The sequence below is a fragment of the Ceratotherium simum genome, chromosome 37 (genome assembly GCF_057802395.1).
Source record: "Ceratotherium simum simum isolate JZ-2026a chromosome 37, ASM5780239v1, whole genome shotgun sequence".
In the NCBI taxonomy this organism is placed as follows: Eukaryota; Metazoa; Chordata; class Mammalia; order Perissodactyla; family Rhinocerotidae; genus Ceratotherium; species Ceratotherium simum.
Genome location: NC_141936.1, coordinates 3,165,791 through 3,191,572, shown reverse-complemented (window position 1 = coordinate 3,191,572; position 25,782 = coordinate 3,165,791). Strand labels below are relative to the sequence as shown.

General features: G+C 45.2%; 1 protein-coding gene across 5 annotated transcripts in view; it reads right to left on the bottom strand.

The window, feature by feature from the left end:
- HDAC4 (histone deacetylase 4) overlaps window positions 1-25,782 on the bottom strand; it is a 339,331-nt gene that overhangs the window by 179,491 nt on the left and 134,058 nt on the right. For all 5 annotated transcript variants that reach the window (XM_087424602.1, XM_087424600.1, XM_087424599.1 and 2 more), the window contains exon 3: window positions 561-632. In XM_087424602.1, coding sequence (XP_087280728.1) covers window positions 561-632 — 72 coding nt within the window. The remainder of the gene's footprint in view (window positions 1-560; window positions 633-25,782) is intronic.

Sequence of the window (25,782 nt, the reverse complement as noted above, 5' to 3'; positions counted from 1 at the left end):
GGCCACATAGTTTTGGAAAACATTGCTTAAAGCATCATATTTAGAAATATTATACACAGAACGAGAGATTTATAATCACAGTTGATGCTTTTTGGTTAATTAAAGAATGCAAAGGTGCTTACAAGACAATCTCATTGACTCACTTGACCAGCGACATGCCTGGGCCCGTGGACAAAGCACAACCTGCCCGTGGTCCTGTGGCTGGCTGGCTAGCAGCCTGGCCACACCACAGTGTGGAGCTTCTGGCCCCAGCTCAAGCTCAGCACTCTTGCCCACAGACTCTCGTATGGATCAGGGCCTGGGGGTCTACCTCAAATAAGGAATTTGCACTTTGGGGAAGAACACAAGCTCTAGAGCTCACGACAGACAGGATGTGCATTTCTCTGCCTCTTAAATAGCATCAAGCCAACGCCCATTTCATTTCCAAAACGGGTGCCCCAGGAAAAGAGCACCCGACTTCACTGGATCTGATAACCCAGCCCCTTTCTCTCCATACTCCCCCAGTGAAGTGGAGCCTTCGGGTGAGCCCGTCCCCACCAGGACTGCGCGTGCTGACTTACCTGTGCTGGGCATGTGGTTCACGCGGGCAGGGTTCAGCAACTCCACTGGCTGGTCTCGGCCAGAAAGTCCATCTGGAGGACAGAGAAAGCATTTGGCTTCAGAAACTGCTCGCATTTCACTGAACATACTTGATACTCACAATCTTCAAGGAGCAACTCCTTGCAAACAATGGAAATGCGTGTGTCCTTACTTTTAAAGGAGAATGGTTTTAATTCCATCACAGGTTATTTTTACTTGCTGAATCAGAATATGAAAGCCCCTTCGTATAGAATAACCAAAACAGTCCTCAACAGAAATACAGCAACACTGATTTCTGGCCTGGAGGGCATCTGGCTTAACTGTATTGTTTTACTTCAGTTTAGCAACCACATTATACTTACTTGTGTTTATCAGAAGTCCGCTTTTCTGCACAGACCACAAGCACTAAGATAATAAAAACAGAAGAGCTACTTATTCTGTTCCCAGATACTGACCAAGGGCCCGGGTGCTAACAGAAATACAGCCCCGGGCGGCCCAGGCCTGACAGCTGCGGGGTGTGCTTGCAGGACAGCCAAGGAAACTGACTAAGACACACAAATATGCTTTTAGGGAAGAACTCGGCCAGGTACTTACAAGTTAAGGAATCATGTCTTTTAAATCCACTTTTAGATTCTACTCAGGCTCTGCTTCTATCTTCAAACTAACTGCAGAGCTGGGACTGGAGCCCATCCACACCTGCACCTGGAGCAGGCTGCACTGGGACTGCCCGAGAGCATCCATATTCTCTCAGACAGAAGAGAAAGAAAGCTCTGGCAAAACTTCCAGGAATCACACTTTTCTTTTAAAATTAGCTCTGACAAGTGGTGTAACATGGCCTACAATGGCAGGCACGTCATCACAGACGCTGATGTGGCGGTCATTCTCATTACTGGTTTCACAGAGCAGCCATCAGCTCCCTTAGCCAGACTTTCAAATCGTGACAAAAACAAATAATATCAGGTCTACGGACTCTGTAATAAAACCTTGCTTTTTACCCCAGATGGATAATACCTTAGCTGCCTTCAAATTTAGTGTTACACAACCCCTGGTGTCTTTGGAGATGTGCAAAACCCAGGGGCAAAAACAATGACCCTGAGATCAAAAAGTTCGCTCTGAGGGGCCAGCTCGGTGGCGCGAGCGGTTAAGTGCGCGCGCTCCGCTGCAGCGGCCCGGGGTTCACCGGTTCGGATCCCAGGCGCACACCGACGCACCGCTTGTCAGGCCATGCTGTGGCGGCGGCCCATATAAAGTGGAGGAGGATGGGCACGGATGTTAGCCCAGGGCCAATCTTCCTCAGCAAAAAAGAGGAGGATTGGCAGATGTTAGCTCAGGGCTGATCTTCCTCACACACACACACACACACACACACAAAAGTGCGCTCTGATGGGCCCACCCCGTGGCTTAGCGGTTAAGTGCGCGCGCTCCGCTACTGGCGGCCCGGGTTCGGATCCCGGGCGCGCACTGACGCACAGCTTCTCCGGCCATGCTGAGGCCGCATCCCACATACAGCAACTAGAGGGATGTGCAACTACGACCTACAACTATCTACTGGGGCTTTGGAGGAAAAAAATAAATAAATAAAAATTATAAAAAAAAAAAAAAAAATAGTGCGCTCTGAGATCTGAAGACCCTCCCAAGGAAGGGAGGGAAGGCAAGGCGTGAGGCCTTCCAGGTGCCTGCCACCGAGGGCTGCGTGAGTCACACTCACTATGCCCATGGGAGAGGGACGGGCGGCTTGGGCTGTCCGCCTGCAGCGAGAGCTGCTCCGTGCAACTCAGAGAACCGAACAGTAGGGTCTGGAGTCTCCTCTCCCATAACCAGCAACGCCCTCCCCAATTCTGGCAACAATGGTATTAAAATAGCTACAAGAAGACACAAGGCATTTGGGGATTAAGACAGTCCAGAGTCCAGGCCCCTGAAGTCAGGAGAGGGACGGACAGGCCAGAGCTCTGTCTTGGATGCAAACACCAGGTGCAGACAATCACCCCAACTATTTGCACGGAGGGCTTTTCTCAGGAACACGACCAGCCCTGAGACCGCCTGAGCCTGAACCGTGAGCCCACGCCCGTCGTGTGAGCACCTTCACTGCCCCCAGAAACAGACCTCGGGACTCGGGTGGGAAGTTCTTTTAAACCTTTTTTCCTAAAAATAAATACATGAAATTTATTTCATTTATAAAAAATTCAGAGAAGCATATACATATTTTAAAAAATCCTAACCCCACTGTAAACACTTTCAGAAACACCAAAAGGCACTTTTGAAAATCCTAATCTAGCTGCAGTTTTCCGATGGGCAGGGGTCAGAAGCAAGGCGCATGCAAAACCATCCTCTTCAGGGCTCCGCACTGGGATCTGAGGAAGCCCAGAGCATTCTTTGTGGCTCCCACCAGCCAACATGTGTCCCTCTGAACGGCCCTCCTCCACGGTCATTTCCTCAATATCCACCCTTAGCTTCCAACTGAGGGAAAGCTCTAGAACCAGAAACAGTTTAGAAACCCAGAAGCCAGCCCAGTGTCCTCATTTTACAAATGAGGAAACCCTGGCTTCCAGGGGCAGTTAGAGGCAGCACTGAGGCCAGCATCCTAGCTCATGTAAAGACCTTTTCTGGAGTTTGGGATTGAACTGCTCATGCCCGCGCCAAGCCCTGCAGGTCTAACTACTCCAAAGCCACACGCACAAACAAAGCATAACAAACACGTTACTTCTACCCACACTAAAGCAGGAGATGCATCAGATCTCAATGCAATCTATTCCGAGTGTTAAGGATACGTGGTGTTAGTGTACTCAAAAGTATCGCCCACGTGTTTTAACTCAATGTATGGCTTAGCTGAGTCAGCTCACAGGAAATTTCTGGGCACTAGACTGGAGTTAAGTCCCAGTTAGTCATCAGAAATAAATTAATCGTATATACGAACTAGCTGGCACACCAGAAAACCCCACCGTTTGATAAGAGCATGATGGATTCCGTATGTAAGCCTGAAGCTTGACACGCCCCATCTGGTTCAGGGAGAGGGACACCACTGGGGCTGGCTGGCACAACACCCTGTAAATTCAAACCCCGACCCTGACATTTTCACATCCTTGTGGAATGATGTCAGACTTAGGAAGATCTGGACTGAAAACTATTCTGATTTGCATTAGGTTAATATTAAGCACCCTGCCTCTCCAGAGAGAAGCCAGCGTGTAAAACTGTCTGAAAACAGCAGGAGGGTCTCTGAATACATAGGCACCACAGAGGGACCATCACGGGCATCGGCCTGTCACCCGATACTTGCAGCACAAAGCCGGAAGCAGCCTGAGCCCTCAACAGCTGGAAATACTACCAGCAGCCCTGCGCTGTTCTCTCTCCCTGCTCCTCCACAAATCACTCATTCACCCAGACACCATAAGCAGACTCCACGTTACTCATTCTGAAAGGAGGGTTACAGAAGCCAAAAAATAGGTATTTTCACAGAAGTAGAACAGTGATGAGCAGGCCCCACCCCACAGAGCTGAGCAGCACCGGAGTGCCCGGGAGGCGTCTCTGGGCAGAAGCAAGCAATAGCACAGTCCCCAAGCACAGACTGGGCACAGGAAGGTGGGGCACAGAGAAAGGAATGGGTTCCCGGGCGTCCAGACAGGCATCAGTACCTCCCAATACTGGCTCCACAGTCCTACTGTTTGCTGGTTTGGGTGCCCAGACCGCCAATCGTGGGTGTATGGCCCTCAGCATGTGGTGAGGACCCCAACATCACAGGGCAAAGACCCAGGCTTGGGGCCACAGGAAGCACAGAGGCGTGCAGGGTCCTCCTCTAGCCTCTGGAGGATTCAAGTCTAATCACCGAGAAAAGATGTGCCGACTCCACAGAATGCCTGCAGTGGGGCCGTGTGCGCGCTGGGGATGCACAGCACAAACGCAAAAGTAGGAAGACAAGAAAGTTGGCCGCGTTGATGAAAGTGAAGCAGCATCGTTGCTCTGCATCACAGGGACCAGAGCTGGTGACAAATTCAACCGAGGGCCTTACAAATCCAATTCCATACCTCAGTTCTCGTAAAACAAGCTTCAAGATGTGCAGCTGGACAAAGTCCTGAGACAGAGCAGGCATACAGAGAGACTGCATTTGAAGGAACAGGGGCTACAAGGGCTGAGAAAGACAGTTTAGAACCCAGATCTAAGCACATCGCCAGCACATGACCACGTAGACACGGCAAAGAACACCCTTCACCAGGAAGAAATGACAAACGGTGAGAATACAGCCACGTGGCATATGCAGCAGTGCCCAAGATGACACTGAGATCCATGAACCTACACGGAATTGTTTCTTAATGTTACATTGCTTCAGACGCCATATTCCAGAGTGAGCTAACACGAAATGAGTAACGAGAAGTGTAATTTCCACATTTATCTGCCTCTGTTGAAATTTCTAACACTGGGGAAAAAGCAGTGGTAAGAAACTAAACACTTACACGCAAGGAGATAAGGAAGAAGGGAATCAAAGTACCACTTCCTCTCGGGCCATGAAGCACCCGCTGCAAGTAGGCTTCCTTCCTAATCTGTGTCCACTTGAGAATCTAATTTTGGAAACTCCACTGTATGGGACTGTGTACTTCATGTCCTCAAATGGCATTTGAATTAGCTCAGGGAGTGGAAGATGAGCTGCATATGCAGAAGGGGAGAAGCTGGGAGCACGAGTGTCCTCCGTGTCCCCTTCACAATGTGACTCACCATGAGTGTGCACACAGCACACGGTCACAATGCAAATGGCGCTACCCGAATCACGCCTGCAAAGAAACAGCGTGGTCAGCTTCGAGATTACAGGATCCAGCTTAAACATGACGGTTCACTGTAATTCAGCATCCTCCCCATGGACAGCACAGCTGGCTTTCAGAATTCCACTCTGTATGACATGCAGGGGGGTGTAGCTAACGAGAATCATGGCCTTGGTTGCCAAAGGAACCTTTCAACTCGCCTGGCCTTCTCCCCTCCTTCTACACATGGGGAAACGGCCCTGCAGGGCTGAGCAATGTACCCAAGACAATGCAGTTGGTGCCCCCAGAACTGGGTCCTGTCTCACCGAGACCAGTCACAAGCCTGCCCTGGACCTGGGGCAAAAGGTTACTCACCAAGACCTGTGCCATTCAACCCAGGGCTTCAAATCACCAAGGCCGAATTCCCCCGCCCCCAGGAATGTGCTCTAATCAGGATTAAGAAAGAAAGAAAGACAGGGAAGAAAGCAGGAAAGGAAAAAACACCACCGGAAAAATAAAGAAATGAAAGCACATCACGGTTATAATTCATGCCCTCCTTCCCTTTTCAGGTCCACAGGGTCTTCCACAGAACCCGATGGAAAAGTCAGGCAGGTATGAGAGGCACAGGCCCAGGGAGGCCCCAGGGCCCCCAGCTACAAGGAGAGGTTGTAAGCCCCACAGTGAAGACCTGCGCAGCCGCCCACCTCCTCCCAAAGAGCACGGGGTCAGACCACGCACAGTCAATCAAGTACTTGCATAATGTGGACACTGGGTAATTTCTGTGACAACTCCCACATAATCTATAGGACAAAAAAACGAAACAAAAACTTCAGACACCGAATAAAAAGGCTCAACCCCTTCCCTGATATACATAATTAAAGAGGATCTGCATTTTACTGCCAACAAGAAATGATGGTTCTTGGACCAATAAAGATAGGCCATGAAAAACACACACAGAGGTTACCTGGTTAGAGATGGGAAGGGGAGGGGAGAGGAGGAGAGGAAGAGGGAAGTAAGGGGAAGGGAGGGGAAAGGAAAAGGGAGAAATTGTATGATTTCCACTAGTGGGAAATAGCCTCCTACCCACCCCCCCTACACTACCCAGTCCTATGCTGGTGGGACGAACCGGCATCTCCTTGAGGTTAATGTGCCCTTTCCTGATGACAGATGATACCAAGTATCTTTTCACATGCTTCTTGGCTATTCTGAATTCAAGTCTTTTGTCCATTTTTTTGTTAATTAGGTTGTCTTTTTCTTACTGCTTCAGGGGGATTCTTTAAAAATTCTGACCATGAATCCTCTGTCAATTAAAGGTTGCAGGTATCATCTCAGCGACTACGCCTTCTCATTCTTTAAGGTCACATTTATCAATCTTTCTTTTAAAGCTTATTTATGCTTTTTATGTCAGGTTCAAGAAATTCTTCCCTACCTGGAGGTTTCAAAGATATTTTACCATATTGTCATCTGAAAGTTTTGTGGTTTTCCCTTTTATATGTAAGTCTCTCATCTCTCTGGTATTGATTTTTGTATGTGGTATGAGGCAGGGTTTTCTGTTTTTCTGTCTTCTTCCACGAGAACAGCCAAATGTCCCATCACCATTATTAAGATGTCTTACTTTCATTACTGATCAGCAACATTAGTTCTGTTACAAGTCAGATCTCTGTCCTATTGGCCAATTTGTTTACACCTATGCCAATAATCATACCGTCCTAACTATCACAACTTTACAATAATTCTTAATATCCAGCAAGGAAATAATCCATCTACTTTCTTCTTCAGAATTATCTTGGGCTGTATTGGTCCTTTACTCCACCACATAAATTTTAGAATCAGCTTGTCAAGTTCCACCAAAAAAAGAAAAAAAAAAAAAAAACTCTGACCGGGACTGCATTGTATCTAGAATTTGGGGAGAAGAGAATCTTAAGAATATTACATCTTCCAATCTATGAACACAGAATGTCACTTCATTTTATTTGTCTCAGAAATGTTTTAGAATTTTGAGTATAAAGTCTTGAACATCTTTAGATCTATTCCTAGGTATCTGATGTTTTAAGTAAAATATCAAAACTGATATTTTAAATTTTGATTTCTGTCTGCTGGTATATAGAAATACAATTAATTTTTATGTATTGGTTTTGTATCCCAGCATCTTGCTTAAACTCAAATTCATTCTAATCATTTATATGAAGTTATTCTGAATTTTCTACTTGCAGAACCTTGTCACCTATGATAACAACAGTTTGTGTCTTTCCCTCCAGACGTCAGGCCTTTTCTTTCTTTTTCTTGCCTTATTCTATTGGCTGGGACCTATGGTATTATTGAATGGAAACCGTGATAGAGGACACCTTTGTCTTGTTTCTGATCTTAGTGGGACTGTTTACAATGTTTCACCAATAAGTATCATGCTTGCTGTGGGTTTCTGACAGATAATTTTACTAGGGTAAGGAGGTTCCCTTCTATTCCTAGTCTGCCAAAACTATTTTCAAGTCATATATGTGTGCCAAATTTTATTGTTTTTTTCTATCAATTCATATTAATAAATAATTTCCCCTTCCATCTGGTAATATGGTGAAATTCCCTTTCTCACGTCAAGGCAACTTTTCATTCCTGCAATAAACCGACTTGGTCAGGTCCAATGAGTTCTGAGGCAGAGAATAAAGTCATACAGATATAAAGCAATTCCATCTAGGCCTGAAATCTTTTCTACTTTTGATTCCAAAGATTTGAAGACCTAGCCCCACATTTCAACCTTAGTTCATACCTCATCTGTGGTCATGAACATAAAAGAATTAGACAAATTAATATTCTCAAATGTGCTTAGTAGGGATTAATATAGGTGACAAAAGTGAACTGGGGGTGACGAAGCTGTGTGTCACCCACTTTATATAACAGCAGTGTACATATGTCATCATTCTAATAGAGCTGGTTTTCAGACACATGGTAATGGAATCCTGGGTGTTTGGCAGCAGTAATAATTCAAAGTCTTCATTCTAGCCAATCTTCCTATCTTTTTTCATTTTTTTACACAAACTTTTGACTTTAGAACAGTTGTGGATTTACAGAAAAATTATAAATAGTACAGAGAGTTCTCACATACTCTGCACCCTGCTTCCCCTATGATCAACATCTTACATTAGGACGGTACGTCTGAGTTATCATTAACTCAAGTCCAGACTTCATTCACGTTTCCTCAGTTTTTCCCTGATGTCCTTTTTCTGTCCCAGGATCCCATCCAGGAACCCACATGACATTGAGGTGTCACATCTCCTGAGGCTCCTCTTGGCTGTGACAGTTCCTCAGACTCTCCTTGTTTCTGATGACCTGGACCATTTTGAGGGGAACTGGTCAGGATTTTGTCCAATGTCCTACAATTGGAGTTTGTCTGATGTTCTTCTCATGATTAGACTGGGGTTGTATGTTTTCAGATGGAAGACCACAGTGGTGAAGTGCCACTCTCATCACATCATGTCGAGGACACATTCCACCAGCATAACACATCACCATTGATGCAGCCCTTGATCACCTGGCTGAAGTGTGTTCATCAGTTCTCTCCACCGTAAAGGTGCTCTTTACCCTTTCCATCTGACATTCTTTGGAAGAAAGTCACCTTGCACAGCCCACACTTGTAAAAATTACATGAGCTTTCCTTCCCCTACTTCTCAAGAGTTATTATAAGAGGAGTGGACCTGCTTAGGGAGGCAGCATGGAACACTTGAGCAGAGGGCGGCCTGGGTCTGGGTCCCGAAGGAGAAGGCAGGAGCCAAGATGAAGACATGCAGGGCCAGGCCGGAACCACACCAGAACAGCTGCTGTGCTTGGGGAGGGTCAGGTATTAAGGCCCTGAGTCACCAGCCTGCTTCAGGCCAGCTCTGCATGCGCCCAATCTGTGATCCTGGGCTCCTCAGTCTGCATTTCTCAGACTCTCTAAAACAGGGGTAGCAACAGACCTACCTGGAAGATTTGTGTGAGAATTGATTCTGTATCTCAAGGGCTACCCAGGGCCTGGCGAGTAGATGTTCTAGTTAGTGGCAAGAATGATGGTATTCCTTCCCCTTCCTCCCTCTTCCCCCTCTCCTCTAATCTCTCGTGAACTCAAATCTAATAGGGAACTTGCTAGAATGTCCACAAAGAGAACAGCTTCCTCCCTAGTAAATATCTGAGCCCTAGTGTCTGAGTTTTGGCTTCCATTCTGCTGCTCAGATCTGTTTATTGCTCCCTTGTATGTGTGTGATGAGCAGGAGGTTCTGGAGGGTGAGATGGCACCGTTTCCTGGACACAGGGCTGGGCATTCTGCCAATGGAGGCGGCCTCGAGATGGAGCAGACGCGATGGATGCACCGTGTTCTGAATGAAGGGCCTTAGCTGAGAAGGAGGCCTCGAGCACCTTTCCTGTCATTTCAAATCTGGAACCATATGCAGTTCTCTGAGGGCAAAGGTGGCCTTGCTCTGACGTTGGGCATACTGAATTGCACAAACGCCTGAGGGCTGATGTTCAACAGGAGAGGCCCCAGGTCTTCTTAAAAACTAACTTAATCAGAAAAGTCAGAATTCCTGCAGTAGGAATATTTGTGTTGTTGTGTATGTGTTGTTATTATAAAACTCAATGCAGGAAAAAAGTTTAAAAAATAGATTAGCTTTTAGAAGAAGGACAAATAAGTATGAGGTTCTCTTGCCTGGTGAAAGATAGCTTGTCTTTGGCCTGAATGAAGACGGAAGCGACGGCCCCATCTGCTCGCAGGCCTGGCAGGGAGAAAGACAAGCCCAGGGCCCACAGCACACAGCAGGTGTCTGTGAGAAGGCAAGGCAGGCCGAGCTCCCCCACTGAACACTCCCCCATCTTCTGGACGGCCTGTTGCGCTGCGTGATTATGCACAACCCCTCTCACATACTGTGCAAGTCAGTGTGGAGTAAGTGGGGTGTCTCTCTGGATTCAGCGGCCGCTGTGCCTTCCCACAATGTCAATGTGAAGCTGGCATTTCCTGCACCTAACCTGAGTGACCTATGGACTGATTTTACTAGAAATTCGATCCCCTTGTTCATTTAAATTATAAAAGGGGGCTCAGTACATTGAAATGTCAGCTCCTAGATGGAAATGATTCATCAGGTCAGCAAAATACTCAAATGCCCCCTCGGCCCTTCCCTGACCTGAATACCCCAGAGGGGTCTCAAATTCCCACCCCAAGCCAGACTTGCCCCCTTCCATCCCGCGTCCCTCCTCTCTGCTTCCTGCCTCCTTTGCTGAATGCCCGGCCATCCCCCCGGGTACCCCCGTCCTCAGCCCTCCCTCTTTCACAGCCCTGGTCCAGCAGTGTCCCGGGGCCCAGCCAACATCGGCACCCGCCCTGACGCTCCAAAAACTCAGGCCAACCAAATGGGCAGCTCCTTGGGTGAGTTCTGCTAACAGCCTCCAGAGTCCCAATCCATTAAATGTTTCTTCTCCTCACTGCACAAGTTATTGAAAAATACCAAAATTCTATAATAAAGCTTGTGTCTGCCCATTAACATGAATTAAACTCTAATGAGGTAAGTGTTCTGAATTCCTGAGGCACATCCAACACAGTTTATGTGTATTTATTAGAGAAAAAGAAAATGGAAGATACATTCTTTTTTCTAAGCAATATTTTTTCCTTCAGGAAAATCAGGCAGACTTCTGAAATGTCAAGGCTAATCTATGAAGTATTCTTGTCCTCCTCTAAAAATCAAAACTAGCTCTAGCTACCAGTTATAGGAAATATGAGTTTAAAGGAACGTATTTGCAGGATACCAGGAGGCTGCGATCAGTCGAGCGTGGAATGAGAAAATCTCCAGGACAAGTGACCCAGCTCCTCCATGGGGGCGGGGTGACCTGCTACAGGTTAGAGATTTCAGACCTGTCAGTCAATCCCAACGTCTGCATCCTGATTGGGACAACTGTACAAAGACTTTTTTTTAAGACAACCAGTAAAAATTGAACATAGCTTGGGTATAAGATGATATTTGGGAATTATTATTCATTTTGTTGAGTGTGATAATGGGATTGTATCTGTTAGAAACATACACAGAGGTATTTATGGGAAAATGCTGTGGCATCTGGAATTTGTTTTAAATTCTCCAGGAATTAAAGGTGAGGGAGGAGGACTGATGAATGGGAATGGTCCAAAAGCTCAGAGTTTAGAAGGTTGGAGATGGGCACAAGAGCGCTCACTATACGAACTAAAGTCTCTCTTTTTTCGAATGTGTGTGAAATATTCCATAATAAAAATTTTCAAGAGATGCCAAGGATAAAGACAAGCCCTTACTTTCTATTCCATAGCATTTGTTCTCCTTAACATCTGCCAGATCATCAGTCTAACTAGTTGTCTCACTAATAGTCGTAACAATATTCAGTTTATTACCAGCCCTAGCTGTGCAAGCAAGCAAACCCTCCTGGTTAATATTCCACTCAGCCAACAGGTCCTGGGCATCTGAGATGTGACAATGAACAGGCTATGGGGCCCAGCCTAAGTCCAGCTGAACTCACCCGTCGTGGGCAGGACCCTAGCTTGTTCTGTGCTCCAACGTGGGGTCTACGTGATGCCAGCCGGTGGACCCCCAGGCCGTGCCCTGCTTCTCTCGCACACCCAGCAAGGCTTACTTTCTAACACCTAAACTTATAAAGGGCAAACAGGACCAAGCGTCCCAACGGCCCCTGCCCCAGACACTGGACACCACACAGCACGACTGAAGCTGAGAGAAAGGAGAGCACAGTCAAGAAAGAACCACAGAAAGAAGAGTCACAGCCCGTCACTTGGGAATTTTCTTTGGGAAAATTCAAAAGTGGAAAAACGCCGCCTCGCCCACACCTATTTGAGATAGGATCCACAAAACCAGAGAGCTTTGGTCAGGAGGAAAGAACACATGTCGAGCTGTGACCACAAGCCGCAAGGAGGAACATGGAAAACGCAGAACTCACACAGCCAGGAGCGGCCTGAGGGCAGAGAGGGGTCTGTCCTGTCCCCACAGGGTCCTGGCTCAAGCACAGAGCTGGACAATGCTGACTGAGCGAGTGACGGAGAGGGGACACGAGGGAGTGAGTCAAAGAAAACAGCTTTGCGGGTGGGCACCCCTGGAGTCCAGGCAGCAGTGTTCTGGAAGGTCAGCTAAAGCCATGCTCTGTTCTCTCTGGATAGAGGCAAAGTTTCCTGGAGGGTTTCTCAGCAAGTCTTTCATATGCTTCTCCAGGAACCGGTCTGGTCATTCTCCTCGCTCCCTAAGAAGACAACACTGAGATTGACAGCTCTCAGCTGCTCCCCACCGAGCAGCACAGCCCAGCTCAACCATTAATAAGTGATTTAGAAAATCAGGAGAAAATGTCCTAGGCTGCCTTTGAAAACAGATCCGTCTCTGCTCCAGAGAGGATGTCCATCTGCCCTGTGGGGAGGATATAACTGCGTGAGTCACTCCAAAGCTGTTTTGTGGAGCGCTAGAGGCGTAGGAGAGGAAAACAACCTCGGATGGAAGATGTGCAGATTTCTCAGCGTCTGCACAAGAAATAACACCCAAGAGAAGTTACATGGGAGCACTGCAAAGAACACACAAGGAATCCGTACGTATCTCGATGACTAATATGACATAGTTTTCTGGATAGGCTCCCTTGGATGAAGTTGGTAATGACAAAAAGGAAGGTAGTTATCAGCAAAGACCGAAAACTAGCTCTGATATCTACTTGTACATAACCGCACTTTCTCTGACGGCTCAGACCAACCTCACGTTTGTGAAAACCCAAAGGCAAACTTTCTAAGTTGTACCTACCACTGTGGTTTCTCTGCAGGCGTCCAATTTTCTGAACTAAACACCTCTTAACTGCCGAGCTGCCTAATGAACAAAATTCCTACCTGAGTTAAAGCCCTCACCTGGACAGAGCGACCTCTGTGTGGGAGGAGGCCATGTCCTGGAGTCTGCATGGCCCCGTGGGAATCGGGGTCAAACAGGCGGGCTTCCATCCACGTATAGGTTCATCAGTAATCATGTTACTTAAACTCAGACTCAGGTCCCTCATCTGTTAAGTAGACATGTAGACTGATATAAAGAGAAAATAAAATAACACCTAAAGAATAGGACACAAAATACGTTCCTCCCACTTCTCCTGCATTCAGTTACGCTCACAGTCCCACCTGAACACGGGATGTATGTTCTGTCCCGCGTCAAGGCATCTGACTGGGGCAAAATCGTCTCCTGAAAATGTGAGTCAGCAACTAAAACCACTTGATGGATGAGCATCCTTCCAGAACACTTTCCACACTGCTGAGCATTAAAATTTCGCTGAAAGGTGTTTGTGGTTAAGTGATAGGAAGCCAGAAAATAGGTACATATTAATAAGCAGCTCACGAGTAATGAGTCACTAACTCATAACAATAAACCAAAAATGGCCGTTGGGAGAAAGTCCGCGCAGTTAACTGTGTTAAGCATGTGGCTGGATTGCATTTAAGGGGGGAATGCCCGCCAGGAGGCCCGAGCAAGAGGGAAAACGGAGCCTTGGGCCTGGCTCACCCTTTCCCCAGCAAAACTGGCCCCTAAAGCATTTCTCCTTCTTTATATAGAAAAAGGCTTCTTTGCCCTGCTTCCTATAACGCATCGTTTCAGAAGTGCTGAGCACAGGCAGACTCAGCTAATGCTCCACCACACCGGGCCATGCAGGGACCAAGAGCCGCTGGGCCTGACCCCCAGCACAGTTGCCCAAGGGACACGTGGCCCTAGTGGTCCATCCGGCAAATGTCTGCTGACAGCATGTTGTAGCGATGGCCAACAGGCACCCTGGGTAGAAGGACTTTCTCCCTGAGCACTCTTTAGGATGATATTTGCTTCAATTCACTAAAAGTATATTTCGTTTTTCTAAACTATTGTTCTTAACAGATCCTGCCAGAACTAAACCAAAATAACAATAAAGTTTACATTCTAAATTAGAAATAACAGCTAACTTGTATGGGGCACTAATTATGAGTCAGACACTCGTCTGAGTGTTTCATCCATTTTAGCTCATTTAGTCCTCACAGGGAAACAAATGGCATAAATACTACTACTGCCCCCATTTTAAAGACGACAAAACTAAGAGAGAGAGAGATGACGAAGCTCATCTCGATCAAGGTTGGAACCAACTCTGCAATTCCACCTCTCCACACTTACCCATTTAAGCTACAAGGTCCACATCACATCATTCATTCCTTCATTCATTTATTAATTTAACAAATTTTAGTGAACTAGTTATTGAGTGATTGCCATAATTCTGGGGACACAGCCTTGAACAATATCAAGTCCCTGCACCCCAAACTTCCACAAGTGAAGAGGAAATGACACATACATAAACAGATTGTGTGGCAACATGTGCTGGAAATACAAATCACGTGGGCAGAATGTGATTGGGGGTCATTCCTTTAGATAAAGTGATCAAAGAAGGCCCTTGTAAGATGGTGACATTTGAGCAGACACCTAAATGACATGTTAGAAGGAGCCATGTAAACTATCTCAGGGAAGGGCATCCTAGACGAGGGAGCAGAAATGTAAGGCCCTGAGGTGGAACAAGCCTGGTGGGCTCCATGTGGCGGAGCCAAGTGACCAGGGGCAGAACAGGAGGAGACGGGTCAGGGCGGCACGAGGGCCAGGCCATGGGTCCTGAAGGCCACTGTGAGACTTCAGTTCTGACTTCTGCTTTAAAGGCTCACTGCAGCTGCCGGGTAGAATATTAACCAGGGCCGGGGGCACTGAAGAGGGAGAATGGAAGCAGGATAGAGAGCTGAGAGGCTTTTTCTGAGGTCCAGAGCTCAGAGGAGGATGGTCACCATGGAGCTGGGAGAAGTGGTCTGATTTGGGATCTGTTTTGAAGGTTAATCCATCAGGACTTCTGGATGGAGGACTAGACGTGGGTGTTGCAAGGCAAAGCCACGCACTGAGCTGCAAAAGACAAAAAAGCAAGGATTGGCGGATGGTATCATGCTCGCTGGGGGAGAATGCTGGAAATCAAGAAGGCAGAGTTTACTGACCTTGTTAATTCTAAGAGACCTACTCGCCCTTTTGAAGAGCAAACACAACTTCGAAACTTCCTCTGATAGTTACTTCATGACTTTCTCACACACACACAAAAACAACAAAACACCAAAATGATCAGGATTTGTGTCAATGATTCAAAATTCAAGTTAATATATATTTTTGTCTAGATTATTCTACTCATGTTGCCAGTTTGTAAGCCCTACTGCTGCTCTCCCCCTAGTCCTAACAGCATTCTTTACTGCTGCCCTAACTCCTGCCATACAGACACCCAGCATCATCTTCTGAAATATTTATTAATATCTTTAACTGAGTTGCTAAAAAATAAAAAAATAAAAAAAGTGGGGGGCAGTTTAATGTTAAATGATACACACTCTGCCCAGAAACCTTGTGTCAGGAAAGAAAGTGAATAAAATAGATCTAAGTGGTCAAAGTATGTGTCATTTACCTGGCTGCCTGCTTCCCATCAGTTTTCATTCCTCTTACCCCACTACAGATTAGCGTCCGTCACTGAAACACATTATCCAGGTGGAAGCTCTTTGTTCCAGAATGCGGCCCTCGCCCGGAGGACAAGCCTCGGCTCGCACTGCTGTAGAGCCTCTGGAACATCTCCCGTGGGCAACCCGCAGCACCTGTCACACTGTGAAGTTGCTATATGTTTCCCATCGTGAGGCACAGATGTTCTCTGGTTAAATAAAATGCCCTGGTTTAATTTTATATCTCTAACAAACACTGTCAGGAGCTGAGTGTGCTCCAGACGTGGCATCAGGTGCTGGGGCCCCCGTGCTGACAGAGGCACAGAGTTTGCCCCCAAGAGACATGGGCCTTGGAGGAGGTGACCAAGTAATAACACCATTTCATCCTCAGCACCCAGCCTCCAACCCTGGAGATGTACCCAGAAACTCTGGACTCCTTTACCAGAACCAGTGGGGGCGACAGTGAATTGCAGACTGTGCCAATGTGACCAGAGACTCGTGTCCATGTGACCCGAGAACCGCCGCCCTCCCAGTAGCTCAGTCAGGGCAGCTCCACACAGTGGCTACCTGTTCCCATCTGTGCTTAGAGGTGGCCATGGGCTCGAGCCTTCCTCCAGTAGCTCGTCTTGGGGCAGGAGCAATAGGTACAGAATCAAAACACTGTTCCAAACTGCAGGCCATTGGTGTGGAAGCATCCAGAAGTCCCATTGGCTTCAGTGCTCACCATCAGCAGTGACACCTGATGATCAGCTCTCTTGACATCTCGACCTTTCTCAGGAGAGGCACATTTCAGGGGATCCAGCCCTTAAGTGGCTAGGAAAGGAGCTTCCCACCTGGAAGCTGCCATGCCCCACCCATCCGCCTGTAACCTGGATGGAAAGGACCATTTTCCATAGCCTGACCCTGGACCGTCGTGTTCCAGCAGGGCCCTGCTGCCAGAGGTCGCGGCAAAAGGAAGACAACAGAGGGCTGTCTCGTGAATTACGCCAGGAGAAGCTGCCGGACCTGGAACTTGGAGAAGGGCTTCCTCTGATTGTGTGGTACCCCCTCCACCTCCACTGGGCACCCCATGTTTCATCGCAAGCACTGCGTCAACTTACAAATACAGCCAACAAGTCAGAAGAGGGCCTCCTGACGGGCATGTGGTCCTTCCAGAGTCCCAAGCTCACACACGCTCACACATGCTCACATGCACGCCAGGTAGAGGGGCTGATGGGAGAGTGAGGAAGGGTCTTTCAGTAGGACTGGTTTCTGTGTCCTAAGCTTTAAACCATTTCCGGAAGTTTTATTTTCTTTAATTTTTGTACTACCTAATAATATATAGTACATTGCTTTTTAAACTGTATCTATTTTTTAAAGTTTTTAAAATATAATTTTATAAAAACAAGAGGAGGACGCATAAATCACGCCACCCAAATGCTACACAGCATTTTGGCTGATTAGCGGAGATTTCTAGTTCCCTAGGCACATTGTGTGTAGCTATGATCACGCTGTAACCTGCAACACTGTCCTCTGGTTGACATGCTCACATGTGCCTCCCTATAAAAAGCCTAGAATATGCTCCCCCACTGCACAAGACCACTAGTTATTCACAGGTGTAAGTGTGCATTCAAGATAATTTCATCGTCCTATCTGATTCAAGAATACCACAGCACACCCCTCCCTCCAACAAAACCAGCTTTTCTGGGCCCTCTGAAAAGCTGGTACCAATCTGCAGAAAACACTGTTACATTTCTGTTACACACAATATGGACACACCCTACAGATACAAATTCCCAAAATCAAGACTGACTAAACCTTATCATTATTCCTTTCATAATCGTCTTTATACAACACAAACTTCACTTTCTAAAAATACAGTGATTACACTGTATCGTGCTCTATTTTAATCTTCTAAAAATAGAGCTACTGACAGGAGCAGCAATTTGCTGTTAGATGTTAACTATGCTGCTGTCGGTGACAGCACATGGATTTCTTTATACTTCTCAGTCCTCTGTATACTTCTCAGCCTCTGGTTTTCTCACGACTAGTGAGGAGGCCTGGGCACCTGCCACAGGTGGCACTGAGGTTCGGGCTGTGAGTGCAGAGCCAGGTGCCTGGCGCCAAAGCTCAGACCCACTCCCAGGGGCCCTTGACCTCACACAAACGACAAGACCAGTCCGGGCCTCATCTTCCACATCTGTAAAATGGGTGAAATGATCCTCTTCACCCTACAGGACTGAGAGGAACAGATGAGGCTGTTAAATACTCAGGCTGCCTGCCTAAGCCACCCTGCCTGACACCAGCTCGCAGGACCTGCCCACGAACAGCAGCATCACGTGCCACGGGAAACCAAAGCGGTGGGACCCGGTCCTCCAACTTGTGCTTCCATCAGCAGGTTGTTATTTGCCAGGTTTTAGAAGTAATTAAAGAGGAAAATCACAAGCACAAGGCAAAGCACAGAACAGGAAGGAAGCTTTCGCTGCCAGAGCTCTACTCTGCTGTCCCACGAAGGCCTCCTCTCGGACGGACAGGCTGACTCCAGAGGACAGACACGGCCCTGTGCCAAACCAGAAAGCGGCAGACTCTGCCCACACAGCCAGCACGTTAAAAATGGCTTTTAAAAATAAACTTCCCAAATTTTGAAAGCTTCACAGTTCTAGGAACAGATACACCCAAATTTTTACACTACAATCCCTATCTTCTGTGTTTTGTAATGGAGTAATTTTTGAATTAAGAAAAAGTAAAAACAAAATCATTTCTCTCCTGCTCCTCCTGCAAGTACATGCACACTCCTACCATGCAGACTGTTCTCTACAAGCAAACCACCAGCTAACGCTCCACTTGCCGCTGGTTCCTGAAGAAGCGCCCACGGGCCTGGGTGGCTGGAGGCTCCACCTGGCCAAGCCGCCGGCCCTCACGTTGTCCAGCACTGTCTCAGGCACAGCAGGAGCCCAACGCACATTTCTATCCCCAGAGTTTTAGATTATGATGCACTGATGACATGTCTTCATCGTCTCATAAGATGTTATAATTCTTGGAACAGATCTATTTCATATTATTTAACATTCAACTCAGGTGAAAAATCCCGTTCCACTATGTTAGTTTGCCAACAACGAGTAGAATTGCGGGGCAAAGGAAATCCGTAGAAATGACACCAAAAAAAATCCCACCTTTCTTAATCTATAGCCAATTTCTTTAATTTTTACACCTGTATACACAGATTATGTCCGACCACTTAAGCATGAAGGCAGTCCGTAACTAAAATGAGCACTCTCAGGTAGATACTCAGTTCTGATTGACCCAGCATTAAAATATCCAGACAATTAGGAAGAAGGGCAAGGCTTCTACTCAACTACAAGAAAAGAGGGACTGGGAGACAACAGTGGTGCAATCTGTGCTGTTGGCTGATGCTCTGAGTTAACAGGGACACCTGTGGCAAAAGCCAACCTCACACCTTGGAAAACACAGATCCTACTAGTATCCAAAATACAGAGTTGAGCACTATACAAAGTTAATCACAGCTTCAGGTGCCTGAACCTTGATAGACTTAATCAATAAGGACCCCTCACCTCCTACTACAAGAATATAGAAATGGTGAGTGTAAGATAGATTAAGTCCCAGCCCAATTTTATATACAGAGTTGAGCTTAAAAGAAAGAAAGAGAAGACCTCAGTTAACAGGAGGGAAAAGCAAAGAGGGAACTCTGAGCAAGTGAACAAAGATCCAGCTGCCGTTCCAGAGTCATTAAAACTGGCCCCAAGGGGGGGCAGCAGAGATGGCCATGAGCTTGTCCCAACAGAGAGCTGGAACTAAGACCCCCACATAAAGAGAGAACTCCAGAACTGCTATCGGGTCTATGACAATGGGACTGGACAACTCCACCCCCAGCCAAGGAGGCAGAAGAGGATGGCCGGGAAGAGGCTCCTTGGAGAAACTGAAGCCCTAAGCCTGTGCCTGTGTGGGTGTGGCCTCCAGATTCACATTACTTGAGCAGTTCTGGAATCCTATGTCTAGAAATTAAGGTAAAAACTAGTCCAGAGCTTGGGAAACCCTGGAACCCCAGGAAAGCAAAGAAAAATGGCTTTCTAGGGCTACATGCACAATCCAAGGCACATGAGACACCCAAAGGAGGAAGAATGGGAGGGAGGGAAGCAGTGAGGAAGGTGGGGAAGGAGGGAAATCACCCTTCTGCTGATGAGGAGTTCACAAAGAAAACAAAAAATTACAAATGGCACATGGAAACAATCCACTATGCTTGAATCAGTCATCACAACAAAACAGAGAAATGACTCCAAAATATCTACAAATAATAAAACAATATGGAAAAGACTATTAAAAAAATGAATGTTTTTAAAAAGACATTAAATGAAGGAAAGAAACAATTCTGAAAGACAAGAACCCCAGAAAAAGAGAAATGTAAAGTTGTTAAAAAGAATAGGAAGAATTTTCTAGAATTGAAAATAGCAGATTAGATACAGCTAAAGACAGAAATAACCAACTGGATGATAGATATAGATAACTAACTTGAATGCAGCACAAAAAGGAAAAAAAGATAAAGGAGAAAGGCTGGTCCAACACAGATTTACAGTCACATGCCACACAACAACGTTTCGGTCAACGATGGACCAGATATACGACAGTGGTCCCATAAGATTAGTACCATGTAGCCTAAGTGTGTAGTAGGCTGTACCATCTAGGTTTGTGTAAGGACACTCTATGATGTTTACATCATGGTGAAATTGCCTAACGACACATTTCTCAGAATATGTCCTCATCATTAAGTGATGCGTGATTGTAGTACGAATTCCTAAATTAAAGAATGGGGAAAATGTAGAAAAGGTTATATCCAAATAGATAATGAATGAGAATATTCCAGAATTCCAGAGACATAAGAGTCCCTAGATTTAAAAAGCATGTTCCATCCCAAGCAGGATAAATAAGTACAAATCCATACCTAGACGCACTGCAACAAAATATCCATATATCCATCAAACATGGAACAAGATCCTAAAAGTGCCAAGACAGAAAAGACAGATTACCTAAGAAGAAACAACAGTGGACTGAGAGCTAACTTTTCAACAGCAACAAAAACAGCCAGAAGACAATAAAATATCCTGCAAGTGTTGAGTGAAAAACTTGCCACCTATAATTCTATACCCAGCTAAACTATTATTCAAGGACAAGGGAGAAAAAAGACATTTTTCTGACTAACAAACATTCAGTGTTTACCACCCAGAAACCACTGCTGAAATAACAACTAAAGAATTATTTCAGAAAGAAGAAAATCATATCCAAAGTGAAAAGAATAAGATGCTAGAAGCAAGGGTGAGGTGAAACACTAGTAAATATGTAAGTACAGATAAGTACTGGATACTAAATTAATACAGAGTTTCATATAGTTCAGAGGCTACTTTCATGATCTGTAATACTGTTTCCTCAAACTTTTGTTTCATGTGCCTGTGTGTGTGTGTGTGTGTGTGTGTGTGTGCTTCAAAATCACTATCTAAAACACCTGGTTGGTTTCCTCTTAAGAACAATGCAAACCCTAAAAATAAACGAGGTTCCATCCTCACTTTGACAGCTAGGAAACCCATGGCCAAATTTTAGTTCATTTTTTAATAACTATGCAGGACTTAACGGCATGCATTTCTGGGCTCTACTTCTCTTTGACAGACCATCATTTTTCCCTTGCTCGATTTCTTTATCTTTACTCTTAAACAGTCTTCATTAATGAAATAAGAATTAAGCATAGCTGTCCTTGAAATTGTGCAGGTACCAAAGCACTCGACACACCAACTCTCTGGCTTCTTCTTATAATAAAGAAGAGGCGACCAATGAAATATGACCCAGTTTGAGTAACTCTTTGCAAAACTCTGCAGAAGCAATTTAGTATGACTGAGAACAGGGTAATGGCTCATCAATCCTTCTTTATAACACAAAAAGCAACCAAGAATATGACTGACAGCAATCAATGCAGTGTTCCACTTGACACCATATTTGCATGTCAGAGAGCCCTTCTCTGAAATCAGCTACACTTGTGCAAAAGCAACTCTTTGTGAGAAATAATCAGCAAAAGATTGCTTATCCTTTGCTACACACAGAAATTAGTTAAAAGTAACCAGCTCTTGGAAAAGGATAAACCACTTTATGCAAATACTTTTGCAAAGGCTCTCTATTAATGCAAATATTATGTTTGTCTTTTATTTGAATGCAAACAGCATCTGTTTTGCACAGTCAATGCCATTACTTTGTAGTTTGTGCTGAGCAGCTCAAGTGTGTTCCAGCTGCTTTTTAGAGTTTGAAACAGATTTCTAGAGAGCCAGAGTCACAAAAGAAGTTCACTGAAGAGAACAGAAAGCAAGCAAGTGTAGTGGGGTACTTGGGGAGGCTTCTTTACTTTTAAGGCAAAAGACAAACAAATCCAAGAATGAATTCCGGAATTTACTTCTGGAGAGGTTTGGCTTTGTGTGTGGGATTTTTCTTTTTCAATAGTTTTGACTAAGGAGAAAATTAGGATTGCCTTTTATAAATTCCTTTGCTGGACAATATAGTGAGAAGAACAACACATGGTGGAAAGGAAAAACTGGGCAGCATCAGGCTGCCATCAGAGCATCCGACCCACAAGCAAGGTTGGCTCCCCTCAGAAAGCTCTGACCTTACTCAGCAGCATCCTCCTACTCTTGCAGAGGAGGGTGGTGATCCGGAAAGCTCCTTGCCAACACTGACCTCCTAAGATCACTGGACTAATAATTACTTTTCTGCCTCTGCCACAAGATCAAGAGGGACAAAATCTTGTTAGTTTTTGTATCCATGACCCAAAACAATCAATAGTCCAGCAACAGTAGAGACTGGATGGATGGATGGATGGATGGATGGATGGGTGCGTGGGTGGGTGGATGAATAAATTATGTTACAAATGAGGAAACAGATAATATGAAAAAAATTGACTTAAGATCTTTCAGATTTCAAATATATTCAACTTCCAAATATCTACCCAACCAGAGTACCTGGAAACAGTTTGACCTCAAAACATTAATAATACTAATTTTACTATTCCATTTGTATGGAATGCAGATATGTTATCAATCGGATTCAGCTGACCAAGTTTCTTCACAGAACGGGCTATCAAGAGAGAAGAAGAACCTGCACACTTTCAGATGTCCCTCAAAATAACTATCTGCTCTCACATAAACTTGCCATTAAAACTCCAAAATACCTATTTGGACAAATAATTCTTTGGGTAAATAACAGACTAAACCATCTAATAACCCCCTTTAATAATTAATTTAGTTATTAATTTCATTTCAAATTAACTAATTTTCCCAGACACACCGCTAATCATCTTCTGCTATTCTTCTCTTCCTCTAATTCATACAGGAAGGGATTTTGTTTTTGACAAAATACACTCTGAACATCAATATTTGATGGATAAACATGACTTCAAAAAACGACGAGTGCAAGATAAAGGTGAAATAGATCATTTGGCCTAGTCTCACTACAGAGGACAAGAAAAGCTAAAGCCATGTCAAGAGGAAAATGACCTAAAACTGCATATATTAGGGTTCCATTTCAAGGGTTTAGAAAAGAACAGCAAATTAAACTTGCAGAAAGTAAAAGGAAATAATTAAAAGCAAAAATTAACAAAATAGAAAAGAGAATAGTTAGAATTAACAAAACCAAAAATTTGTTCTTTAAAAAAACTAATAAACTGGAAAGATATCTGCTGAGAATGATAAAGAAAAAGGATTTTGATTGTCACAACTGGGAAGAGGGAATGCTTCTGGAATCTGGTGGGCAAATTCCAGACATGCTGCTAAACATCCTATGACACAGAGGACAGCGCCTCAAAACAAATGTCAGTAGTGCTGAGGTGAAGAAACTCTGCTACAGATCCTGCAGATATTAAGAAGATAAACAGGAGGATCTTATAAAAACCTTTATGCAAATACTGATAGAACAGAAAAACTGCTAAAAAACACAACTTACCAAAACTGACATCAGAAGAAATAGAAGATGTGAATAGTCCAATTACTTCTAAAGAAATTTAATCTGTAACCTAAAATTGCCCCACAAAGAAAATTCCAGACATAGATGACTTCACTGGAAAGTTCTATCAGCCTTTAAGAAATAATTCCAATCTTACACAAAATGATCCAGACAACATAAACAGAGGAAACACTCCTCAAATTTTTTCATGAGACAGCATTATCTTGATACCAAAAATTGACAAGAGGATGACAAGAAAAATAATTACAAGTCAAACATTCATTAACACAAAAGTGAAAATCATAAAATATTAGCAAATTGAATCCAACAACATATAGAAAAGATACTACCTACATCTTGGTCAATGTTGGTTCAGTTCAGAAATGAAAGGCTAGCTTAATATTAAAAAAAAAAAAATCAGTAAAATTAGTCACATTAACAAAATAAAGAAGAAAATTTATATCATCTCAACAGAGACAAAAGAAGCATTTGATAAAATTCAACATAAGTTCATTAAAAAAACAAAAACAAAAACCTCATAGGAAACTACAACATAAAGCCACAACCTTGATTTGATAAAGGGTTCTTATAAAACAGAAGACCTGCAGCTAACCTCTTATCGATAGTGATGTAGTGAAAGCTTTCCCTCTGAGACCCAGAAACAGACAAGAATGCCCACTATTCAAACTGTACCAGTGCTTCTAGCTAATGCACTAAGGCAGGAAAAAGAAATAAAAGATATAAGAAACAGAAAGGAAAAATAAAACTGTCCTCATTTGCACACAGCACGTAGAAAATCCAAAAGAATTTACAGATAGTACTAGAATTCAGCAAGGTCAATTGAAATATGCATAATCTGCTATACATACAACATACAAAAATCTGTTGTATTTCTGTGTACCAGCAATGAATGGAAAATAAAAATTACTAACAGATACCGATCATAATAGTATCAAAAAGTATCAATACGTAGGAAAACATCTAACAAAAGATGAGGAAGATCTTTGCACGAAAGAAGGAAACCTGGCTGAAGGAAACGGAAGACCTAACTGAACAGGGTCACTCCCCGGCTCTGGGCCTCCTTACTCCTTGCTCAGACACTTACACAGGGGTCCCCCCAATACCCCTGGCCTCCCACCCCATCCTTCCTCTTCCTAACCCATTTAACACACTCTTGCCAGACTCTACACCCACCCCCACTCCGAGTCTGTGCTGACGAGCAGCAGTCCATGTGCCCTGCACGGGGACGGGGGTCTGGGAGCACACAGCACCATCAGTACAGAGCGCTTAACCAAACCGCTCACTCCTCCAGGCCCAGTGAGGCCAGAAGGGGTCAGAGATTTCAGAGCGCAGGGGTACACTGTAGGGGCTTAATAAATGCCCACTCCGGTCAGGGTCTGAGCTGCAAGCTCCCCCCACCAGAGGCCTCGGGATTATCCAGTCCTAGCTTGTGCCCCAGGTCGCAGCCCACAGGTGGGAAATATGGCCTTGGAGAGAGGAAGGGGGCAGGGAGGGAAGACATGAAGGTGAGGCGTGCTTTATTACTCCCAGAGCATCTGATGACACTGAAGAGAACCAGCTGTCAAAGTACAGTCCACGCCAGGGAGAGAGGGAGGCTGCAGACTCAGGCGCCAAATGACAGCACTTCTCCGTCTGGTCTCTGCACCCCAACTTGCTCCTGACTCACTTCCTCACTCCATCCTGGGCACTGCCCCTGAGAGCTGAGAGGTGCTCTCAGCATTAGTGCTCTCAGCAGAGGTGAGGTCCTGCTGAAAGACAGCCATCGGGGCGTCCTGGGAAATGGGGTCCCTCTGCTGGCTGTGCATCCAGGCCTGTCTGCAGTGCCTGGTGGCACACACGCACGCTTGCTGTGGTATCCCACCTAACCAAGGACGTGGAAGCTCTCTACGTACGAGCGCGGACTCAGGAGCCAGACGTGGGCTTCAAATCAGATTCCCTGCTTGTCAGCTGTGTGATTGCTGTCACCTTTCTTAATCACTATGTGTCCCAATTTCTTCAGCATAAAATGGGGAG